The 18,709-nt window shown below is 41.3% G+C and overlaps 1 protein-coding gene and 1 non-coding gene across 10 annotated transcripts in view; both read right to left on the bottom strand.

The window, feature by feature from the left end:
• The window catches only part of PDCD1LG2 (programmed cell death 1 ligand 2), a 98,251-nt gene that overhangs the window by 18,331 nt on the left and 61,211 nt on the right, over positions 1-18,709 (bottom strand). Inside the window, exon 7 of one of the 9 annotated variants that reach the window (XM_060014716.1) lies at positions 4,069-4,184. The exons of 6 other annotated variants lie outside the window; for them this stretch is intronic. In XM_060014716.1, the coding sequence (XP_059870699.1) occupies positions 4,179-4,184 (6 nt within the window). In that variant the 3' untranslated portion in view covers positions 4,069-4,178. Of the gene's footprint in view, positions 1-4,068; positions 4,185-5,741; positions 5,897-5,983; positions 6,318-18,709 lie in introns of those variants that run through there. 2 more of the 9 variants (XM_060014713.1, XM_060014709.1) reach the window with 2 other exon arrangements.
• LOC132427805 (U6 spliceosomal RNA) lies at positions 12,790-12,896 on the bottom strand. Its single transcript, XR_009520010.1, has one exon. It is a non-coding gene; the product is annotated as a U6 spliceosomal RNA (small nuclear RNA).

The following is an 18,709-nucleotide window of genomic DNA, read 5'->3' as shown; positions in this document are numbered from 1 at the left end:
CCGCTGTAATCAGCCTTCTCCCTCTCTCCTTCCCTTCTCTCCCTCCCTTCCCTGGTCCCTGCCTTTCTTCCCTCTGAAAATATGTATTGAATGACCATTATTTACCAGGCCTTGAGCTGGCAGAGGGGATGCATAAGTGAACAAGACAGAAGGATCCTAAATCTCTCTCCAACTTTAACCTAATCCTAATCCTTAATTCATGAAATTTATAGTCTGGAGAGAGAGTCAGACATTAAACATACACAAATAATTTGTTCACGATGACAGGGATCTTGCTTTCCATTCTAGGAGGTCAGGGCTTCCGAGTCTCAGGGATGCATTATAACCCTTGCTTTAGAAAGCCTCTGGGATGGTAAGAACTGGAGTTTTGCAGGAGGAGGGGAAAGGAAGTGGCTTGACCCTTAGGAGAAGGGAGAATGCACGAGACTGGCATGGATAAGGAACTGCGAGGAAGAGATTTGCAGTAGGCTCTATAAAGAGCTGGGGATCTGATTGCAATTTTGCACATTACTCCACAGAGGATGAGACCTCTGGTGGGGGAAGCTTGGATGGATGCCTGTGGTAGCCTGCCCTGAGCACTTTGGCCCCAAGAGCAGTGGCAAGAATCCCTTACAGCAGACCTGTGATCAAAATAGAGAAACACTGTGGGAGCATCTCTGTATCCTGCCAAGGGCAAAAGACCCAACAGATGCTAAAGGACCAGCCAGCAATGGATAGTGAGAGGCACAGTAGCTAAGAGACCAAAGACCAGACACTTCCCCATCTTCATGCCAATATGTAAGCCCTAGGGCCTAGAATGACCCATTTTGGGGATTGGGGGTAGTAATTGCAATTTCCTCTGTGTAAGGCAATAAAATTCTGACTTCGTGTCATGAGCCTTATGCTATGAGCCATTTCTAGAAGGCCAGAGAGGCTGATTAATTTCTATTCTTTTCTTTTTTTTTAAAAGAAAATAATCCAAAAAGGTAACATATTTTTAAATCACAAATTAGTTGTGTTATCATGAGTACGCCAGGAGTCCCCTATGGGTCTCAGTTCCCTTATCTGTAAAATGTGGGGAATGATGTTGAACTTTAGTTCTACCCTCCCAAGGTTTTATGTTGTCTCATCTAAAGAATGGAATTGTTAATACGACAACTTGAGGGTTTCTTTCTTGGCTTTAATCATGTTGGTTGCACTCCCAGCTGAGAAAATGAAAGCTGATGAGGTTTATCTGCGTCACCAACTAGCAACGTTTTTATAATTCCTGCTCATTTCCCTTAAACTCTTCCTGTAGATGAAACCTGCAGTTAGCAGTAAAGCTGAGGTGAGAAGTTGCTGCCTTTTTTTGGGAGCAGATGACCTGTCTTTATTTGAGGCAGGTCATGTGAAACTGATACCCAGGAGACCTTCTCACCTGTAGCTGGCAGCAGCAGATGGAAGGGGAAGGAAATGCCTCAATTTAAGAGACTTTTCATGCTAAATGAACAAGAAAACTCATCTTCCTCTCCTCCAGTAGCACAGACAGAGTTAGTCTCCATTAAGCCTCTTCAGATTGGGAGTGAATAGGCTTCACGGGCAAATAGCCAGCTCCTCCCGTGGACCTTGGGAAAGGGGGTTGTTAGAGAATGCAGCTTTATTGAACTTGGCGTTCCGTTACTCAAGTGGGTATAATGTTGGAGGAGGGTGGCTAGAAGGAGTCAATGTAATTTTTCAACTGGGGGGAGTAGACTGCTAGTTGAGACAATCAAGTATAGGGATTAGAGGTGTGGACTCTGAGACAGACGGCCAGGTTCCCATCACGGCTTTGCCACCTAACAGCTCTTTGACTCTGGGCAAATCGCTTTCTGTTCCTCATATGTAAAATGGGAATAATAATAGTATCTAGCTCAAAGGATGAATGTGAGGATTTTATTACGAAGCTTAAATGAGTTAGTAGTAGTTGTAAAACACAAAGAATATTTCCTGACACACGGTAAGATCTTTGTGACTGTTATTGTTGCAGTTATTTTATATGCCAAGCCACACATAATGACCCAAACGCTTTTGGTGCTTAAATCAAAGTTTGAAGCTTACAGCTTCAGGACTCAGCTTGAAAGCAATTCCATATCATTGAGTAAGAAATTTAGCAGCCTACTATGTGGTATCCAAAGGAGTCAGATCACTTCAGATTTCTTCTGAGAACTGGGTAAAGGAGCTAAGAAAAAAGAGCTATATAAGAAGTAAAAATGTACACTACCACATGTGAAATAGCTAGTGGGAACCTGTGGTATAGCACGGGAATCTCAGCTCGGTGCTCTGTGATGGCCTGGATGGGTGGGATCGGGGGGGTGGGAGGGAGGTCCAAGAGGAGGGGATATATGTATACATATAGCTGATTCACTTCGTTGTACAGCAGAAACTAACACAACATTGTAAAGCAATTATACTCTAGTTAAAGAAAAAGAAGTAAAAAATGTTATGGACACAGAAGAAGTGTCTTGTAATATCTTAAGTGACATTCTAAGTAATAAAATTTCCAGAGTTAATCTTTTTCAGAAGGATACATCTGAATTGCTTGATAAATAACATTCTGGGACTTCTCTAACTTTCCTGAATGTTTTTTTTTTGTGTGCCAGCCAGTATCTGAGAAGGTGCTTTCAGCTTTTCTCCGAGATGCAGAAACAGCAAACAAGGATGTCAAAACCTTTCCTGTTTGGTTAAAAAAAAAAAAGCCATGTGACAGATCAGGAAATCTGCACTCGCATCCATTGAAAGAAGTGATCAATATTCACATATTTTCTTAATTTTTGAATTTGACATTAAGATTTCCAGATTATTTTACTTGCACAATTCCACTGATCCTCAGAGTGTAGGAACATAGCCTGCATTTGCTTCATTTAGTGAACGTATGAACACAGTTTTCATGTGCTGATTTTCTCTATGGCTTGAAAAGCTACAGTAAGCTTTTGGTAAGGTTGTGCTAGTTGGTGGCAATTGGAGGGATGCTTTTTTGGGGGCGGGGGTGACTTCTCTTATGCTTTAAAATTTTTTCTAAAATGAGAATGCATTTTTTAAGAATTAAAAGCCTTTTAAAAATGAGTATTTGCTATTTGGCCTATTTTCTTATGAAAAAAATAAATTAACTAGCTTGCCTTTCTTCTAGAACTGACCCAGGGAATAAGGGCATGAAGTCAGCACTTTTTATTGCTCTAAAAAGAGGAATCTTTGCAATTACCCAATTCTTGACTCCAGCATAGTCCATGGGTCCTGGGCAGTTATCAGTGGTAAGTCTCATGATGGTGATGTGTCAGAAAGACCTCATCTCTATTCTTTTTGGTAATGACTCCTTATCACCCTGATCACAAATGCTGGTCCCTTAGATGAAAAGATAAGGCCCCCAATGCTCTCAAATGCCTCCCAATTGTTTGCTGGAGATCTGGGATTAAATTTTGTTAAGAGGTAAATGGAAGTCTGGTGATCTTAGCCTACTTTGTGTGTGTGTGTTTAAATGAGGTTTTGTTTTGAATAACATTTTATCCTGAAGTCATGTGGTAGCATACAGTATTCAAGATTCTCAGTTCCCCTTACTGCAGAACCACAGCTGTAACTTCGGAAATTGGCCTTAATGAGAATAAGATGATGTAAGAAGGCAAAGCCCAGGTTGGGTTTTTGCAGCGTATCAGGACGTTTCTCAGAGGAACCTCCTTCTCAGTGCTGAGGTGAAATTCTGGATATTTCGGCTGAGGATGATTAGCACTTTGTGCTTGCTTAGTTTATCGTCAGTGACAGCTGTAAACTCCCTGCAAATTCAGCACCTACTTCATTTCACGGAGTATCACACACTCTCAGGAAGATAAAAGATGTCTAAGCGTTGGTCCCAACTTCTGGGAGCTTACAGTCTTGTCAGAGAGACTCTCTTGGGAAACACCTGAGGAACTCATGCAAAGAAGATCAAACGAACCCATTTTAAAGATTTGTATCAAGACGCTTATTCATCTGGGCTGTGCCTTTCTCAACAAAGCCCAGGCCCTTAGCAGTTGTGGGATCCTCATTTTCACAATCCAACACATTCTCTGTTTTGTTTCTGACTTCATCCCTTCTATGTGAATACATGGTTTTGTCATCACCTCTTCTTGTTCTCAGGACCTTTTTGCTGATTTTAGTAGCCTCTAAATCTTATGACCAAATAATATCCTCAGAATCTCCCTCGTCCTCCCCTAGATCTGAAAAGACATGACAATTTAGTATTGATTCTGGGCAGCCTATGTCTTTGCTGGTACTGATGAGTCTTCCAAAGGTGCTGACTGTAGCCTTTACATCTTTTCACTAATACCTATTATAATCCTTTTAGTAAAATGGGGTTTTGGAGGGGCTTCCCTGGTGGCGCAGTGGTTGAGAGTCCGCCTGCCGATGCAGGGGACATGGGTTTGTGCCCCGGTCCGGGAGGATCCCACATGCCGCGGAGCGGCTGGGCCCGTGAGCCATGGCCGCTGAGCCTGCGTGTCCGGAGCCTGTGCTCCGCAACGGGAGAGGCCACAAGAGTGAGAGGCCTGCGTACAGCAAAAAAAAAAAAAAAAAAAAAAAAAGGGGTTTTGGAGATCTTGCCTTTTTAGCAGCACATTAGCAAATCCCAGACTTCTTGCTTACAATTCAGTTAATTTACCTTTAAATTGAATGAAATTATTGTCTGTGCATTGCTTTCAGTAGCTCATTTCTTTTTCTCATCATTTATCCATTCAACAAACATTTCATTGAACACTGAATAGTGACAGGCACTATGCTAGCAGATAAAAACATAAAGATGAATGAGACTTGATTCCTTCCTCAAGGACCCCACATCTGGTAGAAAAGACAGAAAATCAGCCCATATGGTGCCACGTGTGAAATAGAAGAGGTCATCCCTCCCTCTTGGTGGAGGCAGCTCTGCACCAGGGCTCCACCAATGGGCAAGTGGAGAACAGGATGGATTTCAAGCCCCTCTTGCCGCCTTGACCAGGGGCCCTTGTCCCTGGACTCAACCTGAGCCACCCTATGCAACAGCCCTGCACGTGGAGACAGAATGTTACAGTACAGTGTGATGAGAACAGAGGAGAGAGGGCATGACCATCTGGTAGGATGGGGAGGCGGGAGAATTTTCATTGAAGAGCTTACATGTGAGCTGAGACACGGAGAAGCTCATCCAGTGAAGGGGGGTGAAGGGCAGAGGGAAGATGTACAAAGCCACGCAGGTTTGAAGAGCATGGCACGCCTGAGGCTCTGCAAGTCATTGATGAGGGCACAGTGCCGAGTGGGGTGATGAGTGTGGGAGAGATTTGGCAAGAACTGAAGCCGGATGACACTGTAGCAATTGTCTAGGTCCTTGTTACTCAAAGTTCTAGACTCCTCTGCAGGGCAGCTTTGGCATTACCAGGCAACTTTTAGAAGTGCAGAATCTTGGGCCCCACCAAGACCTACTGAATCTGAACCTGCATGGTAATAAGTTTAATATTTAATAAGGTGGTTCATGTGCACATTAAAGTCTGAATAACAGTGGTTTAGGTGAGAGCTGATGAGAACTAAGGGTTTGCTTCGAAGGCATATTCTCTAGATATTAACAAACATGGTGTTTTCCTTATGTTTTCACAAATCTACCATCAGTAGATCTACCTTCAGGGTGTCTCAGTGACAGTACCTATAATTCAGAGTTAAGGAAAACAGAGGCCCAAGGAAGTTAACCTCATAACCACCAGCAAATTAAAACAGAAGGAAGAGAAGGCAGATTCCTCTGCTTGCCCTTCCCTTTCCTCTCTTATTCCTTACTATCCAGGTGTGCTTATCTTAAGCCTCTGCTTGGGAGGTGTGGAACTCATGGTCTAGCAGTCACTAAGGTTGGAAAGGTGAAATGATGGAGAAGCCTTCAGCCTGGAGGTGGTGCCTGAGCATCATCCTGGAGCAACTGGGAAAAACAAAAACAACTGTAAAAAAGATCCCAGGAAGAAAGGCAGGTGAAAGTCATCTATGAAGCACTGCTTTACCTCTTCTCTTCTGCTTCTTTCCTTTTGCCTATTTATTCATTCAACCATTCAATTACTTAGTGTATACATTGAGCACCTATTGTTTGTCAGGCATTGATATCTGCATTTTCCTGGTAACTGCAGGGCTTTCTACACACTTTCAGATCTCTTGAAAGATCCCAAGAGACCCCTTCCCCAATCCTCTAAAAGCCACTCTTCCCTGTGCTAGATCTTCTTCCTCTCCGGCCCCAGGTGGTTCATCAGGACAGTAGGAACAGTTGAAGCTGGAAGGCTCTGGGGTTTCTGTTCTCTGCTCAACCCTCTGCCTGTGGCTTTCCTGGTTCTTTTTCTCCAAGAGGAACCCTAAGGGGGGGAAAAATCCAGGTTCAAGTGGGGCTTCAGCATCTGTGGAAGATCATTATTGGACTTGACTGAGTGAGGGACTGGCTCTGGTTTTGGTAAGCCACTGAGGTCAGAGCTGGGGTATATCCCTATGAGCCACTGACTGATTTCCCCTCAAAAGAAGGGTAGGTTGAAGAGTTTGAGGTGCACAGAAGGGACCTTTGGGGTAGGGGAAGCAAAAGAGAAATAACACTTCTTCCCCAAACTCTTTCTGGGAATTCATCATAGAAACCCCATAAGGTAATAGTGTCATCATTCTGTGATAGAAAACCATGTTCCCACAAAACAGGGATGACAAAGGAAAGGTAAAGGGGGTGGTATGGTGGTGTCTGGTTTGGTTTTTACAACAGATTCCACAATAAGACTGTAAGACCAGTTTAGATGCTTTCCGTGAGTAAGTGGCTTTGCTTATGTGTTTTCTCTATGTGTGGGTACAGGATCAGAAGAGGAGAAAAACAGGGGAAGAAACATGCAAACATCGAGATTCTACCCTTGTGCTGCCAGAGGCAACTTTAATCTCTGAGATGATAAAGATAACAGTCTTACTCAGAGTTATACAGCAATCACCGGCAAGAAAATATAATCTAGACCTCCTAATGCCTCTCATTTCCTTCAGAAAGTCTACAGGAACTTAAGACTGCTTTAAGCAGCCCCATGGGTTGCTTGAGTTAAAAAAAAAGGCAAAAAGAGAAAGAAGAAAGAAGTAATTTGCAATTATTTGATACACGGAGACCGTGTTGAGGTTCAAATGGTTAGGTTTTTCTTAGAAGTAACCCATGGTAAGGCTGTTGTAGCTGAAAGTGAAAGTATCAGTGCTGTCAAAGTGTGATCCGTGCATCTGTGCCCACCCACCAACTGTTACTGGTCTGTGAAGGCTTGTGTGGTCAGTGCTTTATAAGAGGGCTATGAATGATCAAACTGTAGACCACAGATGTGCCTTTATATGTCAACATGATTTTGCATGAATGAGGGATATTTTTTTAAGCTTAAATTTTGGAGGCCAGATGTATAAAACAACTTGTGTTTTAAACAACAGATTTGTATTAACGTTCTAGGCAACTGTTTGATTCCCCAGGACAGATAGATATGGCCTCTTTACTCCTATCACCCAAGAAAACTTAGTCGACTTTGTCATGATCTGTCTGAAACTGCCTTTCACCACTTCTTTTTCCTCTGTGACAGTTTTCTAAGTGGAGAGGAAGAGTCTGAACCTGGCCCTTCTGCATCTCAGGTTTCAGTTACAACTGGAGGTCAATGTCCACTGATGGGCAATTACTTACGTTTGCTTGGAAGCAGAAAGCATTTCTCCCAATGCATTTTTCTTTTTAATTATGTTTCGTCCCCAAAATACATTTTCCTTTGTGGTTGGTGTAAAGAACTTTGTAGTTACATGAACCTGTACTTGGACCCCAGAACTCTTACCTACTTGTTGGTTGTGTTACTTTGGACATAGGACTCTCAGCTTCCGTTTCTCATCAGAAAAAGGGGATAATCTTACCTATCTTGCCAAATTGTTGTAAGGGTTAAATGACACAGTTTATGCAGAACAGCACATGCAGTGTTTAGCATAGCAGATTTCCATAAGTGTTAATTGCTTCTTTGCTTTCACTTGGGCAACAGGGCCCAAGAGGGAGCTTGGGAGAAGCACGGATGGTAGGTAAGAAAGAATAAGAGAGGAATAAAAGGAAATAGCTTTGGATGAGCAATCTCTAGTCCACATGCTCAGGACATTTGTACCCCAGCATGTGAAGTAACTTGCATGTTTCATGTTATGTGAGTTAGTGGAGAGTGAGTTGCTCTGGCTTGATGTTCTTGGAAACTGTGCCCAGTGGCTTGCTGTCATGGGAATGTGTCCAGTTGCTTTGTGAGGATCATTCAAGCTGCCCACAAGGACCAATGTATAACAGTGGTGTCCTGCCTTCAAAGAATCACACCTCTCATTAATGCCCAAATACCTGAGCTTCACCTCTCACGTGACTGCAAGAAAGCCAGTCCCTGACTTCTCCTCCCCCAACACTTCTGGGAATTCCCAAAGAATGCTTATTTCAGTCAACCACCTGGAGCCCCAAGCATAGCCCATCTCCACAACAGAGAACAGACTGCAACATTTAATACAACTTTACTGAAGGAGAAAGAAAAAGACAATGCATAAAAAGAAATATCAGACTGGGCTCTCCACAACATCTCCTCCCCTCATCTCAAAGGAAGGGTATCTCTCCCTCAGTGCCTTTCCTGCTGCCATGTGGGAGGGATCAAGTTTCCTACAGACAAGAGTCCATTAACCATGACTCCTCTTCCCAGACCCCAAGGAAATGCAGGTTCAGGGCTGCAATTCTACTCACAGTAAAGGCAACCTTTTTGCATAATCAGTGCCTTTTATGTACAGTACCTTTTGTAATATATGTAGCAAGTGCTCAATAAATATTTGTTGAGTGAATAAAGGAATGAATGGTCTCAACCTTCCTGTTCCAGATCAGGAACTGGTTTTACATTTATGTGATTAAAAAAATTATTAATCTTTTTACCCTGAAATAATCAATCTCAAATGCAAATTTAAAATCTTCCTTCTAGAACAACTAAAAAAAAATCTGCTAGCTTTGAAATAGGATCTTCTCCCCATTTCTGCACCCATCTTTCTTTTTATAGCAATTAACGTTTAATGAAATATTTACCCTCAAGTCTAAGCTGCTATACCTCATTACAGAGGGCATTTACTGTTAAGAGTGTATTTCCTGCAAATCCCAGGATTTTCACTTCTTCATGATGGCTGGCTGAGCAGACTCTGTTATCTCCCAATACAGCTTTTAAGACAAATTACTTATACTAGTAGCTAATCATTCATTAAGCTCTGGCTCTATGGCTATATACTAACTGTGATAGGAACTTCAGTGTATTTTTTTTTTAATGTTTATTTATTTATTTATTTGGCTGAACCGGGTCTTAGTTGCGGCATGCGGGATCTTCGTTGCGGCATGCGGGATCTTTAGTTGTGGCATGAGAACTCTTAGTTGCAGCATGTGGGATCTAGTTCCCTGACCAGGGATCGAACCTGGGCCCCCTGCATTGGGAGTGCAGAGTCTTAGCCACTGGATCACCAGGGAAGTCCCTAGTTTATTATCTTGAATCCCTTCAATAATGCTGCCAGTTAAGATTCATTATTTTATATATGAAGAAACTAAGGCTGAGAGAGAGTGAACTGCCTCTGATGATGTAGCTGGTTAGTGGCAGAGCTGCCTTCCACTCAGGCCTCTACTTCTGAGCCTCAAGGCTGGTTGTAAATATAGACATGTAGACTCAACTAGGTAACTTTATGAAATTACATCCCATTTCCCACTTCTCTACAGTATTCTGCCATGTACCCCTAATGGTTGTGAATGTCTGCACAAGTCAGCTGCTGTTACTAATGGAGAGTGTTGAATTATCCTTCAGTGTTTTGAGATTAAAAGTCTGAGAACCACCACAGCACGCTATTTCTCTCATCTGCCTTCTTCTGTCTCAGGCTCCAAAAGAAAGTTTCTGAGAATTCTAGCTCTTCGCCCTTACCAGTATTGCCCAGGGTGACTCCTACTTAATTCTGTAAATGACCTCCAGAAAACATAAAACCTTGCAGCAAAAATTCATGGCCCCAACACTTGGCTGAGAGGTTGTGTTTGACTTCCTTCCAGTCCTTACAGAATTACTTTTCCCTCCCTTGGTTTGGTGCCCCCCATTGGCCAAACCAGCAGGTTCTGGCCACTGCCCTTAGTGACTAAAGGGGTTGGCATCATCATCAGGGTAAAGGCCCTTCATGGGCTGCTCCACCCACACATATCCACGCTGCTTTCCCCATTTTAATCATCTTGTGACATCTCTTCTTTTTGCATACGTTATCACCTGTGTAAAAGGTTCGAAAGGGGGTTTCTGTGACCTGCAAGCCCCTTGAGGACAGGGATGATGTTCTACTACCTCTGTATCCCTAGTGCCTAGTACAGTGCTTACACTAAATCAGTGGTAAAATAAATGAAAGGCCCATGTGACAACTGCAACTCTGGACAGGCTCCTCAACTTGGTACCTAGCTGAGTGTCCAGCACCCAGGGACACTGAGTTTGGTTTCACAGACAGAGAGACACAGATAGATGGCTAGTTAGACAGATGGGTAGATAGATAGATAGGCTGAGAGATAGGTAGATCAAATGAAATACCATATGCAAAAGCAAGTTGTAAATGTTCTTGTTATACCATTTGCCCTCATTCAAGGCTGATTTTCAGCAGATACTCACAGGTATGGTTGCATGATTGTAGTGGATAGAACTGAATAGAAAATAGCCACTGCCTCAAGCACCCTGAGTGCCCCAGCACCACCCTGGCCATGTCCCAGGACTCCCTGCTCCTCCAGGACCCCCCTGATATTCCCACAATCTAACAACTACAGAAGTAACTCCTGGCTCAGCAAGGAGCTTCCAGGATGTTTTCCAGCATTTGGACCAGTATCCATTCTGATCAGCCAGGGCCACTGCTGAGCAAGTTGGTGGTTTTTTAATATCATCCCTGCCCCCATGACTTAGCTACTCCCTACCCATCATGGAAAATCCTCCAGGCCCTGTGCATTCCTCATCACCGCCCCCCACCCCGGTCTCTTGTTCTTCTCCCTCCCATGGGAGCTCTGAATTCCTACACCCACTCTGAATTCCTTTGTCTTATGATCTGTTCCACTCATTACAGAGTGAAGTACGTCAGAAAGAGAAAAACAAATATCATATAATATTGCTTATATGTGGAATCTAGAAAAATGGTATAGATGAACTTATCTGCAAAGCAGAAATAGACACAGATGTAGAGAACAAACTTATGGATATCAAGGGGGGAGTGGGGGTGGGATGAATTGGGAGATTGGAATTGACATATATACACTACTATGTATAAAATAGATAACTAATGAGAACTTGCTGTATAGCACAGGGAACTCTACTCAGTGCTCTGTGGTGACCTAAATGGGAAGGAAATCTAAAAAAGAGGGGATATATGTATGCACATAGCTGATTCACTTTGCCGTACAGCAGAAACTAATACAACATTGTAAAGCAAACTATACTCCAATAAAATTTTTTTAAAAATTAAAAAGACAATTTTACGTGGCCTTGTTTTTTACATAACTTTTCCTGTGTGTGATGTATTCCTCCCACTTCCTATAAATTCCCCAGGGTGAAGCATACCTAATATAGACTTTGTATCTCTCACAACATCTCATACAATGCTGACTGGGGTTCAAACTTCCAAGACAGAATCTGATAGATCCTGGGGATTAAACCTTAATGCTCAGCAGCTCAGAAAGGGAGGAGATGCTTTCCGGGTAGTCCGATGAATTCCCCATCTCACCGATGAACACTCAGAAAAGTAGGGCCTCTGTCAGCCTGGGTTTGCACTTTTCATTTTGACTCTGGGGGATATGGCTGGAGACTGTCAGCCTGGCATTTTTCCTAACAGCCTTCAAATGTCACATTTTAACATCTAGTACTCACTGTTCTTTCCTTCCCTTCATTTTTAGAACACTCAGAAAAGTTTTTGTGTTTTTGGGAAGACCCCTCTTGCTCCCCACCCCTGAATTTTCTGCTTTTAGGAGAGTGGTTCTTGAGGACTACTCCCCAGAGCATTATTTGGAAAGGACGTGAGCAGCCCGTCCTGTCACATGTGTGTCATGTGCTCTGTCACAGCCCAGTCATGCATTGTGTGCAGAGGCTCATGTGACATTCAATGAAGCAGGCAGTATGGTGGCAACCCCAGAACCTGCTCAAACTTTCACTTAGTAAACTTTCCTTTTAGTTTCTCTTTAGAGTCTCTTTAAAACACAGGTGAAAGCATGTACCAGAAAGAGGAAAAACACGAGTAGCGCATATAAGAATTTTTCCCAAAATACCGTTATACTTGGTATTTGTGCCACATTTTGATTTTCAATAAACACTGAATTTCTAAAATTTCAAAATATTAAAAAATCTTTTGAATTTAATAATTAAAAAATTAAGTTTAAAGATTATTTTTTAGGTTAAAATTGTTAAATATGTTTTTCAAAACCTTTCAAACACAGGAAGAATATAATGAAAATAAAAATTGCCCATATACTCATCACATCAACAGAGCAGGTTACTGTTATCACCATACTAATTTTACAGTGAAGAAAGCAAAGGTGAGGAAGGAAGAAAAAGAAGGAAGGAACATGAGCTTTTAGATTTTCTTCTCAAACCTTTAAAAATAAAAAAGGATTCTGTGGAAATTAACCCACAGAATTTTTGAAAGGAATGACAGATATACTGTATTCCTAATAACACTTATACTGCCAGGAATACCACTGCTGTTTCTGAACATCACAGTGTTTCAATGATCAATAAGCTTTACAGAGCTCTGGATTCCATATCACAGAGGACATATAGATATATATCGATATATATTGATATCGATCTATATATGAAATGTTTCATGAAATTGTGTGTCATCCATGTGCAGGGGCCATGCTAACCTTCTCTGAATCTTTCCAATTTTAGCATATGTGCTGCTGAAGTGAGCACTTAAAATATTTTACAAAAGTACTATACATTACCAAAAAATCTTGTAAAATAGAGAAAAGGGGGAAATTACACCAAACCCTACCTCTTTAACAAAACCCTATTAATACTTTAGTATACTTCTTTCCAGCCTTTTGTATCATTCTCACTTTTAAAATTTTATTTATTTACTTTTTTGTTTGTTTGTTTGGACTTAACATTGTAATAGAAAGGAACTAGTTATTATAAGACCACCCACACCATTGCTCCACTCTGATTTTTTTCTCTCTCTCTCCATATATATTTTATATTAACGTTTGCTTATTATCTTCAGGTGTCTAGGGCTTTTATAGCATGTTGGATAAGGAGAAATGGCTTTGATATCAGTTAGCTTAGGTTTGAATACCTGCTGTATAAACTCTGTGAACTAGGGAAAATTACTAAGCAACTTTGTCTCAATTTTCTTCTGTCGCTGAGGATAGCACTCTACCTACTCTTCAGGTTCTGTCAGCATGAAAAGAGATAATGTGTATAAAATGAGCAACATAGTGACAGGCTCATGGTAAGTGCTCACTGTATAGAAACTATTTTTCTACTTAAAATTATATCATATGGGCTTCCCTGGTGGTGCAGTGGTTGAGAGTCCGCCTGCCGACGCAGAGGACACGGGTTCGTGCCCTGGTCCGGAAAGATCCCACATGCCGCGGAGCGGCTAGGCCTGTAAGCCATGGCCGCTGAGCCTGCGCGTCCAGAGCCTGTGCTCCGCAACGGGAGAGGCCACAACAGTGAGAGGTCCGCGTACCAAAAAAATATATATATATAATTATTTCATATTCCTATATAATCTTTATAACTGTCATTTTTATGACTAGATTACTATTTAGTCTGTAATGCAAATACCAATCACTATGACTAATTCACTTCTGTTTTGTTTGACAGATTAGTTCCAGTTTGGGGCCATAGATAACACTGTAATGTACTTTTTCATATAATACCTATTTCACTTTAGTCTATGGATTTCCTTTAAGAAAATCCTTGGAATGGTATTTTTGGGTAAAAGTATGAATCTTGACATGATTCTTGCTATATATCCAAGCACTTTTTTTTTGAGTTCATTTTTTTAAAACTTAAGAGTAATCTAAGCAAGTATAGAATTTTGTATGTTTCTTTTTTCTTTCAGTGTTATGGCAAAGCTTTTAAAAATATATATATTTATATTTACAATGAACCTCTCCACGTCTATAACTTTTTCTATATTTTTTGGCTATTTTCTCAGATTAGAGTAGATTTACATACTGTAGAATTCCTCGAACAAATGGTATGACAAACTGTAAGACCTCTGTTCTATAGACAAATAACCTTCCAAAAACAATTGTACTGATTTATATGACCACTAACAACTTATGAGACTATGAATTTAACGTTTTCTGGAGCATTATGCGTTATAAATTTAAAAAGCTTTTGCCAATGTAATGATTTAAAAGGCCCACTTAAGTTTTGCTTTGATTTAAATTTTAAATGACCTGTAAGTTTGAGCCTTTCATTTTTTGAATTTTAAAGCAAGGAGAACTGAGACACTGGCATGTTGCCTGATTTGACCAGCAGCCTGATTATATTCCACTTCAATCTGCACAACACAAAATTTCAGGCATTAGTTGCTTCCTCTGTACTTCTTGCAGCTGTTCTGCTTTAAAATGGAGTTCTATTTTTATAGAACAAACAGAAATGAGCAGAAAACATGCTGCTGTCTTTGAGTTTCTTCTCCTAAGTGGAGCCTGCTTTTGAGAATACACAGTTATAGACAAGATGCAGCTGATGACCAGCATAAGCATCCTTACAGAAAAAAATTTCTTATTGGCATCACCAAGGTCTTACCTTAAAGGTCCAGAAAACTGATTTTGTCAGGACACTCAGAATCAGACTAAAAAACTGGATCATGCTAACCAAATTCCTAGGACTTTTCTATAATAAGAAATACTATTAATGTGCAGATCAGAAATTGCTTCAGAACATTCTATTCCCATACAGAATCTATATGAAAAGTCAAATTATAATCAGTTTGCTCAGTAACCAGAGAATCAGGATGGGGTAGGAAGGGGGGACGGTGGCTGGGATGATTTTAATGGCTGATGTCATCAAGCTATGTGAATCGGATGCATCCATCACCACTGGAGGGATAGACCAGACAGGTGGTAGCAATGCATGTGCTGGAGGGACGGGGACCCCTTTCCGCTGGATGTGCTTGGGATTCACCATCACACTTTTCCACATTGGCCTCTCTTTCCTAGACTCCATGCATTTGCCTTCAATTCAATTCCACAGTATTTGTCAAGTATCTTCTATGTGCCAATTATTGTATTGGGTTCTGGGACTACATAAATGAATAAAAATCCAGTTCCTGTTCCTAGGTACAATGCAGGCTTTTGGAGAAAACCAAACACATATGTAATTACAAAATACCACACGATGAGAGCTTGACTGTGTTACAGGTCTAGGACCATGGCTGGCTTGCAGAATCTTTAAGATCTTGCTCTGCTACGTGACATGAGCAATTTGTTTAATTTCACTGGGCTTTAGTTTGCTTGCGGGTAAAATAGAGACATTAATTGTCTCTATTTCATTGAATTGTGAAGTTTAAATGAGGTGATACGTGTAAAGCAAATAGAACAATGTCTGGCACATGGCTTGAAAGTTATCTATAATGATAAACAATTAACCTCATGATGGCCAGATCTGAAGCTCCTGGATGAAGAGGAGAATTGGACCCCTTAAGAAAGGACTGTGCAACAATGTCGCAAATAATTGGCATAGATCCTCCTCCAAGCCATCCCCAAAGGAATGTAAAGTCATTTACTAAGGGGTCTGTGCACTGGGGGAAATGGAAATACCCAAACTTTTCAGGAATTCCAAAACACTGCTCTGAAATGACACTAATTCTTAGGAATCCCAAATACCACTGTGGTCCAGTGGTCAAAATAGGGGTTTAGAGTGATCAGGTGATAAGCGGAGTTTGGGCCCAGTTCCAGTTCATCATGGATCTGTAAGCCATGCAGCCATTAAAAATAATTAGGAAGACTAGTCAGCCACATAGCTGTGAACTTATACACAGCGACAAATTTGAAAAAAAGGACAGAAAATGACATGCTAACAACAATAGCCAAAATTATGTACGTGTCTGGACAAAGAGCAAATGCCAACAACAAAAATGAAAATACTTGTGCTTGGATGATGAGATCATAGGTGATTTTTGTTTGTTTGATCTTTCTCAATTCCTCAAACTCTCCCAAATGCTATTTTTGCTTTCTTTGTAGAAGGTACTTTTTCAAAAAAAGACTTAGAACTCATCTAGCTCTTTTGTTTTGAGGATTGCCATAATATACTTTTCAGCCAATCATAGTAAGGTCATAATAAGTAAGAATGTTAAGTGTAGCCATTTTCTCTAATATTATAATGAGTCTCAGAGCCAATCATGCATGAGGCATCTGTCACATAAAAGATGCTGCAGGAATGACAAAATCTCACTCTCTCCTTGTCCTCCAGGAGCTTATAGTCTAAGGGGAAGATATAAAATGTGCTCAAATCCTCATGATTCAAAACTGAAAAAGATAACTGCTTTAGAGAGGGACAAAGAAAACACTGCTCTGCCCAGAGTAAAGAGAGCTCATATTCAACTGGAGAAAAACAGAAAATATTCACTGGCAGAGCTGGCATCTGACGGACAGATAGGGTTTTGCAAGGGAGAATTGAGGTCCTAGAAAGGAGATGTTCCAGGTGAAGGGGACAGCACAAGGCATACTGGAGAACTGGTGAGCCCTCTGACTTAGCTGGAGAATTCGGCACGTACAGAAGAGCCTGGGGACAAAAAACCCCGTGGCTGGAAATCCTTGGAGCATAACTCACTTCTCCCTTAGGGCTAGGATTCAGGAGAAATATCCTGCAGACAGATTAGCTTAATAGTGTCACGACACTGCCTGTTTGGCAAGAAATAGTGGCTGGTACATCAGGGATTACCAATGATACTTGTTATTTAACAGGTATTTACCATGTGCTGTATAAGCTAAGTGCCTGATAAAGGAAGATGTTAACAACCTTTCTTATATTACAGCTGGCCCCTCATATCCACAGGTTCCACATCTAGGAAGTCAACCAACTGAGGACTGAAAATATTAGAAAAAAAAATTGAAGGAAGTTCCAAAAAGCATAACTTGAATTTGCCATGTACCAGCAACTATTACATAGCATTTACTTTGTATTTACAGCTATTCACTTAAGCATTTACATTCATTGGGTATTATAAGTAATCTGGAGATGATTTAAAATATGTGGGAGGATGTGCATAGGTTATACAAAAATACAGCACTATTTTATATAAGGGACTTGAACATCCACAGACTTGGTATCTGAGGGGGTCCTGGAGCCAATCCCCTGCAGATACCAAGGGACGACTGTATTCATCTTTTAGATAAGGAAACGGATGGTTAGAGAGATCAAATGATACATGCAAAGTTGTATGATTCATATATAGTTGAGTCGGAGTTGGAATCTCTCATGTCAGAGCCTCTTCTCCACCCACCCTCCTGTAGTGCCTCTTTGGAAAAAGTAAGAGTGAAATTAATCCTAGGCCAGCAAAAAAAGACCACATGGTGTATGTAACCAGTAAAATCCCACCTTAAAGTCCCATCGGGTAGGAAATCAGGACACATGGTGGGGTATAATGAATATGGTTTCACTGCCCTAGCTCTATCCCTTCCAAACTAAACAGGCAGCCTTAACCAAATTTCTTCTCTGTGCCTCAGTTTCCTTATCTTTAAAATGGAGACATAAATAGTGCCTTTTTCAGAGGGTTTTGAGAGAACGCATTCCAATGACATGTATAGAACGCTAAACAATATCGGGCATGTAGTAAGTACTTGGTAAATGTTAGACATTATGACTGTAGGCTGTAGTGTAGAACGTTCCTCCTGCTAGGACACAATGCCTAATGGTCTTCTTCCCCAAAGAACGCTGAATTTTGGGGTATTGGAGGTAGGCAGCCCTGTCCCTATTTGGTATTTTAGAAAATAGCCCCAATCTAGGACTAAAGATGGTGGTATTTTGACAGAAATCATTATGCCACCGGGTTCCTAATAGAGTTAAATATTACCACCCAAGGATGCAGCATGCCAGCCACACATCTGTGGGGAGGTGGGGCCCAGGATGGAGAGACTTGCTTCTTCAGGGAGAAGGCCTTGCCTGCCTGCTCTGATCTCTGCAGCCTTAGGAGGTGCTGCTTCTCCAGCAGGGACCCCAGACCAAACCATGGGACCCTGCCCTTCTGAAGAGGGCATCCGAGTGTGCCTCAAAGGCTTTTAAACCTATGGGAGCCAACTGGCCTGACGGAACATTAAACCTACTGACCTGGATGGGCCCTGAGGAAATCACTTAGCCAAAAGTAGGACATCAGAACACGCTGAAGAATAAACAATTGAGTTTTATTCTTCAACGGCATTCTTTGATGTCTATAGAAGAAACTGAGATGTTATATTATTTGTGTGTTACTCACTTTCACACCACTTCATTCCCATAAACCTAAAATTAGTCTGTACACCAGTTAAAGAGTTTGCTTCAGGCCCACTCATCCATCTGTTATGCTTGATAATGTTTACATTTGGATAGTTTAGGGGTCAATTAATGTCCTGAGCTTTGTGGTCCCAGCACAAAGACCAAATTTAACATGATTAGCCCGATGTCACCATGTCCAGTTACCCTCCTCCTTGACACACCCATAATGGGATCTCACAGGATTTCTAGTGCTGACATCAAAGGCCTCAGCTTGTGAGTATCACCGTATCACAGAC

The sequence above is a fragment of the Delphinus delphis genome, chromosome 6, assembly GCF_949987515.2.
Source record: "Delphinus delphis chromosome 6, mDelDel1.2, whole genome shotgun sequence".
In the NCBI taxonomy this organism is placed as follows: domain Eukaryota; kingdom Metazoa; phylum Chordata; class Mammalia; order Artiodactyla; family Delphinidae; genus Delphinus; species Delphinus delphis.
The sequence above is the reverse complement of the archived record's forward strand: the minus strand, read 5'-3'. Positions and strand labels throughout refer to the sequence as shown.